The sequence below is a fragment of the Palaemon carinicauda genome, chromosome 2 (assembly GCF_036898095.1).
Source record: "Palaemon carinicauda isolate YSFRI2023 chromosome 2, ASM3689809v2, whole genome shotgun sequence".
Lineage (NCBI taxonomy): Eukaryota > Metazoa > Arthropoda > Malacostraca > Decapoda > Palaemonidae > Palaemon > Palaemon carinicauda.
Genome location: NC_090726.1, coordinates 35,227,059 through 35,243,370, shown reverse-complemented (window position 1 = coordinate 35,243,370; position 16,312 = coordinate 35,227,059). Strand labels below are relative to the sequence as shown.

Sequence of the window (16,312 nt, the reverse complement as noted above, 5' to 3'; positions counted from 1 at the left end):
AAACAACCGAAAAGAAGTATAATGGAATTGGGAGGCTGGCTCTCCTTATCTTGGCTCCCTGACACCCCCACCCCTACCATTGAAGAAGAGAAGCAACTCATTTCTCCTATCTCTTCACCTCCTGCCCGGCCCCTGCTGTTACCAGTTCTTTAAATCGTTTACAATAATGACATAGAAATTCAAACCGGTTTGATAGTTAATAATCACTTTCCTCTCTCTGAAATGGAACTCAGACGAACTAAACAAACAGAATTGTCTTAAAGAGGATATTTAACCTTAACTAAATGCTAATATAAAACAAGCTGCAAACTCAAGGATTTGCAATTCACCTTCATAAGATGTTTCGAGAATCCACAGCGCTCAGGGAGCCTGTATGGAAAGATATGGGACTCCAATGGCATCTATAGCATTTCCTGTTACTGTGATAATAGCCGTCACTTGATCATTCTAGAATGTATAAGATGAAAAACTATCAGGCAAACGCCAATGGTCCGCAAAACATTTAAATAATTCCATAGGTTCAATCATTTGTCAGAAGTTATCGTTTTCTGCGCACTGCATTTCCAGCAGGGTGAAACTTCTTTAAAGTTGCACACGCCTCTCTACATACGAAGGCCTCCTTATTTCATGAAAATTGGTCTCTTGCCAAAACTAAAAATTGCATTGTAAGAACAAATAGGTATTCAATTCAATGAAAATAACACCATATAATAATACATGTAAAATCTGGCCTAAGATTTTAGAATCACGGCGACTGACCTTGACAGCGAGGCCGAGGCGATGCAACCGAACGAAATGCCCGCCAAAACTCAAACTCCGCTAGGAGACTTGGCGGGAAATCCTAAAGGGGCCCCTCTCGGTGATTAATGCCTTTCATTCGGGAGATTTTAAAATGAATGAATTATTCATCAACTCTACGACAGAGAAAAATACTGGCATATCTCTGAAGCTTCGTCCCAAAGGGATGAATTTGTAATCGATGCATAGCCAAAGATAATTAGCGAGGGTTTAACATGTAATTTGACTGCCTTTACTTCCCGGTCAAGGACATCTCGAAACATTATAAATGACATTGTCAAAAGCACCCGTACTCAGCCCTTCTGTTTATCACGCCGCCGCCACCCATTAAATAACATCCCATCTCTCTCTCTCTCTCTCTCTCTCTCTCTCTCTCTCTCTCTCTCTCTCTCTCTCTCTCTCTCTCTACCTGTCGCTAACCTAGCCATCTCCGTCCCTGTAAGCGGATAAAAATAACACTTTGCCTATCGTTGTACTGCTTCTCCCTATTTATTCCAATTTCATATTAGCATTGAAATAAAAATCCCTAGAACGACCTCCCATGATCCTGAATCTACTAATTAGGAAATGTATATGTCGCTACCCCTTTCATCAACCCATTCACGTTGTCTAACTTTAAACCGCAGGAGGTTCTAAAACAGGTAGAAAGACAACTACCGTAATAGGCCTATTAGTGAGGGAAAGGAAGACACTAGACAGTCATAGGCTCATTTAAGAGGTGTCCCCAAACATTTTCCCTTCCCGCAACATCGCCTCTCATACCTGTCTTTACAGACCACAACTCATTAAGGAGAACTTACCGGCAACATTGTGGTCGCAAGCAAGGGGCCACCTATGGCTCAGAGGACTCGGGAGCCACTTGTTAAAGATGACCTCACAGTGATGTCCTGTCTTCTTATGGGACTCTGGATTATAAACTATTCATAGCAACGTTGCACAACTATCATAAGACACTTTATTTGCATATCAATTGAAAAAGCAAGGCTAAAAAATATATATATGAGAGAGAATTAGATCCTTCCCCACACGACCAACAATGATTTATTGATTTTTTTTTTTAATAAATTCAAAATTTGCTATCACAGTAGAATTTCACGAATTCACATTCCGGCGATTTAAATATATGTATTTTTTTCGGATAAAACTCTTGATATAATTTTCACATAATTTTCTTGGAATATAGTATATATTTTTATTTCTCTGTTAAAACTATACTTTATAATTTTTTTCAGGTAACGTTATCACAGATCCTTAATAAATTTTCGCATGAGCCTTTTATACATATAAAAAAAAACTTTACGACATATATTACGATTCTGTTAAATTTCCAGCCTTCGGGACCTCACATATTTTTATATCTATATATCAATTTGTACTGAACTAGTTCCATAATAGCTTTGTACTCTTATATCACAATTTTCCACAGAACTTGATTCTTGTGTGAATATATTTATCAATCTTATATACACAATATTTTTGTTCGTAGACTTTATTAAAATTCCAAACACGTGTTAACATAATATATCAAATTTCCTGGCTTGCCGTTCTAAGATCTAAGTTAGCAATGCTACAGGAGCTTTCAGCTGAACTTGTAAGAGCATTGTGTAAGCAATAGCGAGTCACAATGATGCGTGAGAGCCGACAGAGTAAAAGAGAAAGCGTCAATAATAAAGTAAAATCTCAGTTCAAACACTTGACAAGTTTTTTCCATTAGGTTTAAAACACTCACGATATACGAAACACCGAGAGTAAGGTTTGATTTGAAATGTATAAACATAGAGCGTCCATTTTCCGTTCAGAGCATTTTGGATTTTATCGTTTAATCCAAGGAAAGTTTTATTTTCTATTGAACAACACCTGTGCAACCCAGGACCAAATAAAAACACGGTTTTGTATGCGATCTCTCAATAATCAAGATTGTACTGTGCATTCCGTTCCATCATTAATATGTCATCATTCTCTCGCCACAGGTCATATCATCTTCCCTCACTCGTTCCCCTCCCAGATCGAGAATTAGAAAAGAAAATCTTCCCAAGGGAGGAGGATCGGAGGCAAAGAAAGGGACGTTGGCGAAACTTTATCTCTTGCCACTTTCACAACATACCGAGCCAGCTCACTTCACTTCAGAAGTAGCCAAGAAGTTCCCTGTACCATTACTTGTTGAATGAATTCCCTGTCTTTTCAGTGAGTGAATAATTACGCTAATGAGGTCAAATTCCTACTATTTTTTTTTCTTTTTCAGTCTTTGGCCCGGTTGCCGACGCAGTATTTCTCATAGAGGGCCGACATTCTCCTGGTCATTATTTTGTTCTTAAATAAGATGTCTGTTCTTCATTTTCTCCGAATATTTATGACACACAGCTAAATATTAACTATGTAAGCCCTGGTGTGTACAGTTGTCATTGTAGTTAGCATAGTAAGTCAACCGTTAATAAGTCATATTAATAAGTTTTATTGTACTTCCCAAACTGCATTGAAGAAACTTTTGTATAGATTGTTCAGCCATCATTGTTTACATGTTTAATAAGATTTTGCAAAGACATCAATATAAAGCACAACTGATTTTCGTTGTCCCAGCAATCACACAGGCACTAGGCCTAAGCACAAAACGGCACTTCCTTTCAAGTTCCAAGACAGCAATTTTACTGGCAACTGACATAGGAATCATCACTGCCGCATATTTTCTTGTGAAAACTTGCCATGTATTCTTATCAATTACCATCATTCAAAAACAAAAACAAAAATAGGCCTATTTATTGTCCAGTTACACGGGCACACCACTTTTATTATCCTCGGTCTAAGGTTCACGCAATTAAATCCACTACTTTACAATCCTCATGGCATTACACTTCAAGTGTCACGTGTTTGCTTCTTGATGGATCAAGACCATTGTAAATCATTTAATTAAAATCGGTAATTGAATGCAATCAACACAAGCAAAAGCAGCAATCACCACTGCGCTGCATTCACTGAAGGTCACTACAAATGTCGTCCACTGTGAGATATATCTATGTAGCGCAAAGATGTCAATCCAAGGACTCCGTATAAAGGAGGTAGAAGATAAACTCCTCAAGAAGACGCAAGGGGGGTAACAGGCGTGAGCCAGTTACGCAGATCTCTTACGGTGGACATCACATCACCAGCAGGGCGGACGGACAACTAAGCAGAGTATATAGGCGCTGGGCCTGGGGACCAAGTCCGGTGTGAGGAGGAGTGATGGCTGGGGGAGGAGGGGAGGGGAGGAGAACCTTGTGCAGAGAAGTGCTGCTAGGCGGATGCATGCATCCCTCGATATTTCTCTGGGCGATCATCTTTCCATGGGGGGTAAAATACAAGACATGTGAGGAAAAGCATCATCAATTGGGAAGGAAACTGTAAGACACGATTAGACTGAAAGAGAAAGGGGAGGAGAGAGAGACGTTAGTCAAAGTTTATTTGTCATCGCGAATGTGACGCCGGAGAGAAAATGAAAGTGAGTGGTCATTCCGAATACCCCCTACCTCGCTTTGCATCCCGAACGATGCCAGCAACAAGATGATTTCCAGGCCGCCGCTGCTATCGACTATCACGCCTCCTGTTACTGTTGACCGGGAATAGATGGATTGACAGTTGACTGTCAGAGTGGAAGGCGATAAGCAAATGGATTTTTATCCCTAAGAAAACATTGTATAAATGAATGGCCTACCAGTAAAGTAAGTAGTGAAAATTAGAGTTTGTTTTAAAATTCTCGATGAAGTGTTAAAGGAAACTGGCATTCTAAAAATCTTCCAGTTTGCGCATGAGCACAATTACAAAAAGATGTTGCCAACACACAAAAGTCGTTCAGATTTCTCTATCTACGAAAAACATTACTAATCCATAGTCTTAACAATGGGACATCTACAATTATCTAATTTTACATTTCATGACATCAGTAGTGATTATATAGACGTGAATTCATTTAAATTTCAGTGAAACGTCAGCCTACATAATAGGCTAGTCGTTTAATGTTTCTTTCATTGGCTCATAAGGAAAACAGTATCTCGGTGAAGCGAACCGACAGTGGATCACCTTTAGAACTAATTGCTAATTGCATCAGTGCTTCATCTCGAATGCAGAAATAAATGCAACCAGTTTTTTACCTGGAAGTTTTGGAATATTGATAATTGTGGATCTTGTAGATATGCACATCTTTGTTTGTTACTAAAGACTGGTGTACATTGTTAAAGAGATAGATATGTATGCCTACGATCAGTGACGTGATTGGTCGAAATATAGTGATTCATTCGAATTTCTGTTTCTTTTATAGGTTTCTTTAGGAGAAATATAAAACTCTTGGATTACTATATATATATATATATATATATATATATATATATATATATATATATATATATATATATATATATGTGTGTGTGTGTGTGTGTGTGTATATATATATATATATATATATATATATATATATATATATATATATATATATATATATGTGTGTGTGTGTGTGTGTGTGTGTATATATATATATATATATATATATATATATATATATATATATATATATATATATGTGTGTGTGTGTGTGTGTGTGTGTGTGTATATATATATATATATATATATATATATATATATATATATATATATATATATGTGTGTGTGTGTGTGTGTGTGTGTGTGTATATATATATATATATATATATATATATATATATATATATATATATATATATGTGTGTGTGTGTGTGTGTGTGTATATATATATATATATATATATATATATATATATATATATATATATATGTGTGTGTGTGTGTGTGTGTGTGTGTGTGTGTTGTATATATATATATATATATATATATATATATATATATATATATATATATATATATAGAGAGAGAGAGAGAGAGAGAGAGAGAGAGAGAGAGAGAGAGAGAGAGAGAGAGAGAGAGAGAGAGAGAGAGAGCCTCCCACTTTATACGAGAACTAATTAGACTTCTTTAATTATATTACTGCAGAACACCAAAAAACAGAACAAATCAAAGCATGGTTATTCACGAATTCTGAAACTCATTGTACGTTTTCTATTGATATTTTTCTTATGTGCTGCAAACCTATTTTTTGTTCAAGTAAGAAACAGCATGAAATCAGTAATGAAGAAATTATCTATCTATCCACCAGTCTGTCTTTCTATATATTTATCAGATGTTAGATTGAAACACAAAGTTCCTTTAGAATTAGATGAAAAATGCCATTGATTAACATAACAAGTTGTTTGACTTTCGACTCCTTTGTCTAGGAGATAACCTCGTCTGGCAAGTGTTTGCATGAGAACTTACTTCTTTTCTCATTTCCACCTTAACCTTCTCATATCACAATAGAAAAAAAAACAATAAAAAACAGTCACAAAAACATCTCTCTGGCTATCAAAATTTTCTCACTACGAGAGCCCTTAGTATTTTCCCTCCATCGTCTCCCGTATGTTTCTGCTGTTGTTGCTACAGAAGCCTCTCTGAAAAACTCAACAGTCGCAGCAGAAAACAACAATTAATCTGTCGTCTACTGCATATTCCTACAAATGTTAATGCAGGAGGCCATTTTGTATTTTCGTAAAACAAACGCAGTAGAAACTCCCCGCACAAAAAAAAAAAGAAAAAAAAAAACTTTACTGACTTGTCACATTTCATTTGATGCAATGCACGCGACGCGGCGCACTGCAGGCGTTATTAAAGGATGTTTGTAGCGTAGCTTTGGCTCATAGTTACCTACCTATATAGTTTTCTTTTTTACCTTTATCCCTGCTCCCTGTCTTTCGTCTTGTTCTCCTGCTCGTTTTAACTAGTTTTACCCCACCTCAGTTACATCCACATTCAATTTATATTCAATCCACCGAGACGTTTCCCATCCTCTGAAGGTCTGAAAATAAACCGTAACGAAAGCGAATGCAGATACATAATCAAATACTCCTCTTAAGAGAGATAGTGACTCACAATAAAAAGCTCCAACAGAGGTCCAGGCCTTTGCCCAGGGGCACCGAGTGACATTCCAATTAAGAGCATTAAATTTAGTGTGGCTTTACGGGCCAATCGCAATCACCGGTGAATTTGAGGCTGTAATTGGTACACTGCCAGGGGAATGTACAGACTCTCAGTTGACTCGTCCAGCTTCCCATCATGGATAATGGATTAAGTAGTATGTTTTTAAGTTGAGCTAGTGTGTGTGTGTGTGTGTTTGCGTGCACGTGTGTGTGTACAGTAAGTAAATATTTTTGCATTCAACCATTTGGCATTATGCATTAAACTCTCAGTTGACTCGTCCAGCTTCCCATCATGGATAATGGATTAAGTAGCATGTTTTCAAGTAGATCTAGTATGTGTGTGTGTGTGTTTGCGTGCACGTGTGTGTGTACAGTAAGTAAATATTTTTGCATTCAACCATTTGGCATTATGCATTAAACTCTCAGTTGACTCGTCCAGCTTCCCATCATGGATAATGGATTAAGTAGCATGTTTTCAAGTTAATCTAGTATGTGTGTGTGTTTGCGTGCACGTGTGTGTGTACAGTAAGTAAATATTTTTGCATTCAACCATTTGGCATTTTGCATTAAACTCTCAGTTGACTCGTCCAGCTTCCCATCATGGATAATGGATTAAATAGTATGTTTTCAAGTTGATCTAATGTGTGCGTGTGCACTAACTATTTTTGCATTCACCCATTTGGCATTTTACATACGAGTTAAAACTAATAAGTAGGCTAAAAGGACGAACACACCCGCAAATCTTTATAAACACACACACACACACACACACACACACACACACATATATATATATATATATATATATATATATATATATATATATATATATATATATATATATAAAGTCGCTTTTTCCCGTTCTATTTCTAAACAAGTATTTAGAAATGAGATAACTACCTCTGCGTCCTGCAGCAAATGTGCTGAATAGGCTAACTACTCAACTATCCCGATCTGACGACCAGCGTTAAAAAGAAAAAAATATATATAATATGCTGAAAATTAATTAAAATATATTAGTTTATTTAATAAGAGTTTTGGTATAGAACGAATCATGAAGTAAAATAAAATTTAATACATGGCGTCAGAGATCTTATGACAACACCGAAAAGTAATAGACCGTCAGCAGAGTCTGCTCTGTTTGTCACTGCGAGCTGAACCTTGCTTGAGTTAATTTAAGTATCTTTGACTCTAGATCAAAGGGTCGTTTTAGGGTAGTTTGTATTGTTAATTAGCTAAGTTAAAGATAAGGTGATCGATATTGTGCTTTGATTCTGTGGCTACTTTCCTCTTGGTAGGGGTAGAAAAGACTGCTGCTATGGTAAGCAGTTCTAGAAGACACTCCAAAATTAAACCATTTTCCTCTCGTCTTTGGTCGTGCCATAGCCTCTGTACCATGGTCTTACACTGTCTTGGGTTAGGGATCTCTTGCTTGACGGTTCACCCGGGCACACTATTCTATCTCGTTTCTCTTCCTCTTGTTATTTCAAAGTTTTGATTGTTTATATATGAAAGATTTATTTTAATGTTATTACTGTTCTTAAACTTCTCTTGTAGTTTTTCAGTATTTCCTTTCCTCACTGCGTTATTTTCCCTGTTGGAGCCCTTGCCCTTATAGCATCCTGCTTTCCCAACTAGGGTTGTAGCTTAGCAAGTAATAATAATAATAATAATAATAATAATAATAATAATAATAATAATAATAATAATAATAATAATAATGATAATAACAACATCAATAATAATAATTCTATTCTTCTTAATTATCGATCAGTCTATCTATCTTTCTATCTATCTATCTATTTAAGAGTGTACAGTATATTTGTGCTTCCAAAGAAAGTTCAAAGATGGGAATATATTAGCCTTACGCCAGAGAAAACTAGACCTACTACTCTATCTTTGTGTATGGGTTAAAAAGAAAGCACTGAGATGACTATCTGAGAGACTTTCAGCTCAAAGAATCTCTATTTGCCTATCATTCTACTTGTGTTTTTTCTTTGGTTTTCAAAGAAAGTTAGAATATAGCAAACTACATGACATTTATTCTAAGGAATGTTTTTCTATATATCTATTTTTATTTATTTTCTATAGTGTTAAAGTGTCAGCTTTTTTCATTCATTGTAAAAATTAAATATTTTTATAAATTAATTTCCTTTCTTTAAGCTTTTTAAACGTTATAAATGCTGTCTGGGCTAAGATCTGGTAGTAATTGTAGTGTTGTGGAAGCGTTTAGTACGTTATAGATTATTTATCTATCCATGTGTAGTTCTTAAGAAATTTCAAAGACGGAAATTTGTGAGACTTTCAGCTTGAGGAAATATATTTTTCACTCAACTCATTCTATTTGTGTGTGTGAATGTTTGTATATTTAAAGAAAGCTCAGATATTACGGCAATCTATTGTATATATTCTTATTCGTGCATTCCTAGATAAATACCAGAGAAGTTTGTAAAGAAAATTGCAATGATAATTTTTTCACGTCACTGGCATGACTAAATCGTCATTGATTATTTAATGAACTTGATGATACGTAATCTCTTTTGGTTCACGGTACGTAAACATTTAGGCCAGTAGCGTATCTGGTGTGCTTTGTTATGGTAATAACAAAGTTATGGGGTCTTTTGACTGGCCAGACAGTACTACATTGGATTCGTCTCTCTGGTTACGTTCATTTTCCCTTTGCCTACACACACAGCAAATAGTCTGGCCTGTTCTTTACTCATTCTCCTCTTTCCTCATACACTTGACAACACTAAAATCACCAAATAATTCTTCTTCACACAAGGAGTTAACTACTGCACTGTAATTGTTCAGTGGCCCCTTTCCTCTTGGTAAGGATAGAAGAGACTCTTTGGCTATGGTAAGCAGCTCATATAGGAAAAGGACACTCCAAAATCAAACAATTGTTCTCTAGTCTTGGGTAGTGCCATAGCCTCTGTACCATAGTCTTCCAGTGTCTTGGTTTAGTGTTCTCTTGCTTGAGGGTTCACTCGGGCACGCTGTTCTGTCATGTTTCTCTTTCTCTTGTTTTGTTAAAGTTTTTATAGTTTTAATAGGAGATGTTTATTTTAAAGTTGTTTCTCTTCTTAAAAATCTTATTTTTCCTTGTTTTCTTTCCTCCCTGGGCTTTTTCCCTGTTGGGGCCTTTGGGCTTATAGCATCCTGCTTTTCCAACCAGGGCTGTAGCTTAGCAAGTAATAATAATACTATAACCGGACATTATCTCTGTTACCCCATTGAGCTCATATCAGAATTATTAAAACCTGTTGCAAATTGTTTTCGTAGGCATAGGATCTAATATACCATTCATTGAAGGTTACCCGTCCAAGCTCTGATCATACCTAAGGTTGCTCAGCTTTGCTGAATGAAAGAACAGGCATTCTTTCATTTCTTATATCAAAATACTTCTGTATTGTCCATTATTCATGCCATTTAACGTAGTCTTTAGGAGATCATTCTTATGTTGTCTTCTAGCTTACTTAATTCCTGTCAAATGTTATGAAGTACTTTAACGTACTGTTATTATTGATATCCTATCATTCCGGATATGTATTTTGTCAGGGAATAAACCAAGACGTTATTTTTCAATGGAACATAATGCATACACACACACACACACACACACACACACACACATATATATATATATATATATATATATATATATATATATATATATATATATATATATATATATATATGCATATATAATTTTTTGAGACAAAAATTTATAAAAAAAAAAAAAAAAACTAATACGAACTAAATAAGAATGAAAGATCAACAAAATAAGCTAAGATTCTTTTTCGTAAAGACGCATTATCTTGAAAACGTGGTCGTATATTAACTAGTCAGGTTTGATGATTTGTGTGAGTGGTCCTATTTCAGCACTCGACAAAAGTATGATGAAATATTTATTTAGTCTTTTATAACTAGTCCCAATTCCTCACTCTATCTTTATTTGGATTTATCTGGTTCTGATCCCATTACTATCACATTTAATTATACATAAAAACGTTTTTTTTATTTTTTTTTACAATTCCGAAGCACAGAAAGTGAGAATGATATATTACAACACAATTTTAAGATAGTTAAGTGTCATATTTTCAAAGTTCCAAACAATTTTAAAGTCACTGGCGATGTTTTATATGTTATCTGTTACACATAATCGGGTTTATCAAGTAACATATAATGCATGTATTGAATTATAATTCTTTCTTCATAATAAACAACAAGTGAAAAGAAAGACGATCATGGTTTGATTACATTTCGGTCGTATTTGTATTTGTATTCCGGAGCACAACAGTCCAATGTCGTCAATATTGACTTGAACTTCTCAGTCTCAAGACCTCAGATGCCAAACTCCTTTTTTTTTTTTTTTTACTCGTCGATTGCATTTATTCTCGATTTAATCCAGCTTTCTAAGTGTTCCTATTCTATAGAAGCTTGCTAAGTAAGTTCGGTTCGATCCATTTATAAAAAAAAAAATGCAATTCGCATTCAATGAATAGTTGATAAAGAAATGACTATTAGAAAATAATAATGTCCATGGTATTTTCTCGCCTTGTTTCAATTGCTACGTTTGCCACGTGAAAGAAAAGGTTAAAATTATCAATGATGAAGGGAAAAATATATTTGTATGCATATGTATATATCTACACATCAATAAATAAATACATATATTGTACATATATACACGTGTTACAATACAATATATCTTGTATAGTTATGTATTAATTAATATCTAAGTTTCAAAGTGACTATTTTTAATATCCATTGTAATTCGTTTACAGATATATACTGGCACGCCTGTGTTCACAATATATTATTATTATTATTATTATTATTATTATTATTATTATTATTATTATTATTATTATTAATTGCTAAGCTACAACCCTAGTTGGAAAAGCAGAATGCTATAAGCCCAGGGGCTCCAACAGGGAAAATAGCCCAGTGAGGAAAGGAAACGAGGAAAAAGTAGATATTTTAAGAATAATGAAATAAATATTTCCTATGTAAACTATAGAAACTCTAACAATTAATGAGGAAGAGAAATTAGATAGAATAGTGTGCCCGGGTGTACCCTCAAGCAAGAGAACTCTAACCCAAGATAGTGGAAGACCATGGTACAGTACAGAGGCTATAGCACTACCCAAGACTAGAGAACAATGGTTTGATTTGGGAGTGTCCTCCTCTTAGAAAAGCTGCTTACCATAGCTAAAGAGTCTCTTCTACCCTTACCAACAGGAAAGTAGCCACTGAACAATTACAGTGCAATAGTTAACCCCTTGAGAGAAGAATTGTTTAGTTATCTTAGAGTTGTAAGGTGTATGAGGACAGAGGAGAATCTGTAAAAAATATGCCAGACTATTCGGTGTATGTGTAGGCAAAGTGAACCGTAACCAGAGAGAAGGATCCAATGTAGTACTGTCTGGCCAATCAAAGGACCCCATAACTCTCTATCGGTAGTATCTAAATGGGTGGCTGGTGCCCTGGCCAACCTACTACCTAATCTCATTTATGCTTGTATATAGATTTGTTCCACTATAAATCTCGCTAAGGATGATTACTCCATGAGGTGTTAACCTTTTGTTTCCCAACAAGTGTCATGACGATGGTGTTAGCCATATTGACCTTTTCTTAATATATTTCTGAACAATTAAATAAGTATTTCATTATACTTTTGTCGAGTAGTGAAAAAAGGCCAGTCAGCCAAAGCACTAAAACCGACTAGATAACAAGCCTATCTATGTTACCTGGTCTATATAATGAAGAAATCTTGAGTGAAAGTCGTTATCAGTGTGACTTGCCAATGCTCGAACAGTATCTATGCTTACGGAAGTATAGAGCTGGTGTTCTTTAAGGCCGGGAGCACATTAGCGACTCTGTGGCGCCACAAAGCCACAGCATCGTGTGGCGGGGATGTGGTCTCCCATAGGTTTCCATTGTTTTCAAGTTTTGCCGCACAAACTAGCGACTGTGGCTCTCTGTCGCTTATCCCCGCCACAGGCGTGGCGTGGCTTTGTGGCGCCACAGAGTCGCTAGTGTGCTTCCGGCCTAAATCATCGTTATTTCAACGTTAAATTTCCAACACTATTCATCGTACCTGGAATTCGAATGTTTATGGGATTTACTAATTTCATAAAAGGCCAACTTCCTCAAGTAACTTATTAAACAGGTACAGTACACTCTTCGACATCTTCTATCATTTTTATGTCTCAATAGTTTTCTCAGCTCAGCCAGCAACAGTGACAGCAAAACTGAAGGCGCCCAAATATGTTATCTTTCAGTGAAAAGTCAGCACCGGAAGAATAGAAGATCCAATAGTTTTGAATTAATACAATATTATTAAGATTAATCAGTTTCGTTGGCTATGTTCAATATAGTAGTTCAGAAACGATTTAACCCTTTAATTACTTTAATGTAAAACAAAGCAATACATTTTAGAAGATTACAAGATTTAGGCTACTATATTTAATATTCAATAAATGGAAGGCTGGTAATTTTCTTGTAAACCACAAACTTGTAACTAATTAACTAACAATGTAAAACATAGACTGTTTCGTTGATTAAACAAAATGCAAACATTCATCTGGATCAAACTTAAAAGCAATACAAACAGATAAACAATGATAGGCAAAAAACGAACTAAAAAGCATAAATGTGCTTATGGCTTCACTTTGAAATGCAAAATTACTCAATATTTTAACAACTTAAACACTGTTTAGTACACGATCCCTTGGTATTGATGGTGAACCCTTTGAGTATTCATCATCATTATTATTATTATTATTATTATTATTATTATTATTATTATTATTATTATTATTATTATTATTATTATCATCGTTGTATTAAAAAAAAACACACAAGCTTTCGTACTTTTTTTCAAAGTGCTTCGTCCGCTGAAAAATGAAAAAGTTTCACAATGGCTCGAAGGTAAACTAAAAACATGACAATTACAAGATAAAAGTTACTAAAAAGCAAAGTAGTAGTCGAAGCTAAAACAGATTCAAAGGAAAAATCAGTTTTCCAACGAGTGAACAGTCATCGTGATTAAATAGCTTCTCACCGTTAGTCTTGGTGTCGGTCTATTTTCCAAAAAGTTAATGTAGATGTCCTACAAACGTGGCTCTTCGATAGTGTCGTCCACTTTTGCATAAGTGGACACATGGTATCATATTCAATTTTGCTCACAATATTTTATATATTTACAAGACAATCAACACAGATAGAGCCCAATAAACGTGGGATGCCATGGCGACAGGGATTATTGATAACATTTATTTTCTTTGCAACTTCATCAATAAATACACGAGATAATTTTTTCTATTTCTAAAGCTTACTTTCTTTAGCACTGTGTGTTTCCGTAAAATTAATCTAAAAGTTGTGCTCTTCTCTTCTACATTAATATTTGATACAATATTATTAATTCCGTCACTTAAAACTAGGTCTAACGTTTGCCCAGTGACAGTTGCTGCACAATCAACGTTATTAACCAATTGATATGATTTCAATAACACACTAAAGGCTGAAGAATCACCATCTAATGCATCATCCATTCAGAAATTGAAATCTCCACAAATAATCAATTTTGTTTGTTTATTTCAATCATCTCAATGAGCATAATGAACTTTTAAAAATCATAGTTGCATGTGTTCTTGGAGGTTTATAAACTATTACGATATTTTCTTTTTTTGTCTGTGTAAAGTTTTTTTCCCATATATTCACTACTTATTACACTATCTCTTTATCATCTTGGTAATAGATATCCTTTAAGAAAGAAAAGCCCAATTACCCTCTCCCCTAACGTGCCCTTTCTCGGAATATAAAAGGCAGGTGTACTGGGGGTCATTTCAGTTAGCTTAGCCTTGTCGAAACAATTGAACCATGTTTCAGATAAAATTGATATGTCGAAACATTCCCCATTTATCAATTCTCGAACTTGAATTGTCTGATCACCAGGAAATTGAATGTTTACATAGCCGCAATTTATGACGTCCTTAGTATCCACTATCGGTTTTTTTTTTCTTAACTTAGCGTAGTTTATACATAGGCCTATTATCACTTGAGAGTTGCGTTTCTTAGTGACGTGATTACTTGGACATTTCCCTCAAACTCTATCATCAGACTTGAACTTGCACTCTTTTCCAAAATGTCCATACTTTGACAGCGGTAGCAGGTGATCACATGGTAAATATCACGTATGTTATAAGTACCTTATCGCAACATAACTTTGTCACCTTTATCATGCATAGCCTTCCAAACTTCAGGTTCACATTCCAAGTAGTGGGTAGTCCCACCTGCAGCACTTTTCTTGGTTACCATACTTATCTTCTCTTCTATGTTTTGGATATGGCCCAGGCAACGATTTCTTTGAATCAAAGCACTTACTATTTGTTTTCATCATTGTATACATAGCATATTATAATTTTAGTTTTTCATTTTCCAATTTTCTTCATCTCGGTGTCTGCAACCATGGTTAGAATATTGTTTGCTGCTTCGTCTCTGATCTTTTCATCAGGAAAACGTACAACATTTCTACTTGAAGGTATCCTTATATTAAGAATTATTGGTATATCTTTAAGTACATGTTCAATCTAATTTTTCCTGTCCGTGATTTTAGTTGATGGTTTAGTTGATTTAATTACTAATATATATATATATATATATATATATATATATATATATATATATATATATATATATATATATATATATATATATATATATATATATATATATATATATATATATATATATATATATATAGAATAACATCGGACCCAATACACCCCCCTGGGATACCCCCCCTGTTTAATGGTTCATAAACCGAATAAGAGTTTCCAAAGTGTAAACAATAGTTCTGTCAACCAAGTAGTAGCCTTTAAAGGCATTTAAAACTTGATCTTCAATACATATGGACCGTAAATAATTTAGTAGCAGTTCATGAACAACTGTATCTACAATAGCAATAAGATCAAGTAATATTAGAATACCACATTTGTTTTCATCCATCATTCCCAGCATATTGTTTACAACAGAACATATGGCTGTGTCTCCGTAGAGTTTAATTTTCTGTAAGCGGACTGGTTATCTGGTAAAACTTCTATTGCTCCCAAGTGACTAATTGGTTGTTCAAGAATTGCATATTCTAGCACTTTTGGAGTAAATGATATAGTTAAAATAGGTCTATATGAACTTAATTCCTCCTAATCTAGAACACTTTTCAGAACCGGTGTACTTATAGCTATTTTCTCATATTTTGGGAACTAACACTTATCGATGTTTGTATATACTATTTTCGTAATTATGTCGGCAAGACTAGAAAATGTTCTTTCTCTAATTACTTTGGATAGATAGAATGAATAGAAAAAAGGATATATATACCAAATGTGGAAACAGGAGAAGGAAATCAAAGGAAGAGATTAGGAATTAACTAGGGAGGTGCCGATGAAAAGGCAAATCCCTTCGGCTAACTCCTGAATTGTATAAACGAGAACC

At 34.8% G+C, this 16,312-nt stretch overlaps 1 protein-coding gene across 1 annotated transcript in view; it reads right to left on the bottom strand.

The window, feature by feature from the left end:
• The window catches only part of LOC137615999 (uncharacterized), a 182,033-nt gene extending 178,064 nt beyond the window's left edge, over positions 1-3,969 (bottom strand). The window contains exon 1 of the mRNA XM_068345682.1: positions 1,599-3,969. Coding sequence (XP_068201783.1) covers positions 1,599-1,607 — 9 coding nt within the window. The 5' untranslated portion in view covers positions 1,608-3,969. The remainder of the gene's footprint in view (positions 1-1,598) is intronic.
• Positions 3,970-16,312: the final 12,343 nt, after the last annotated feature.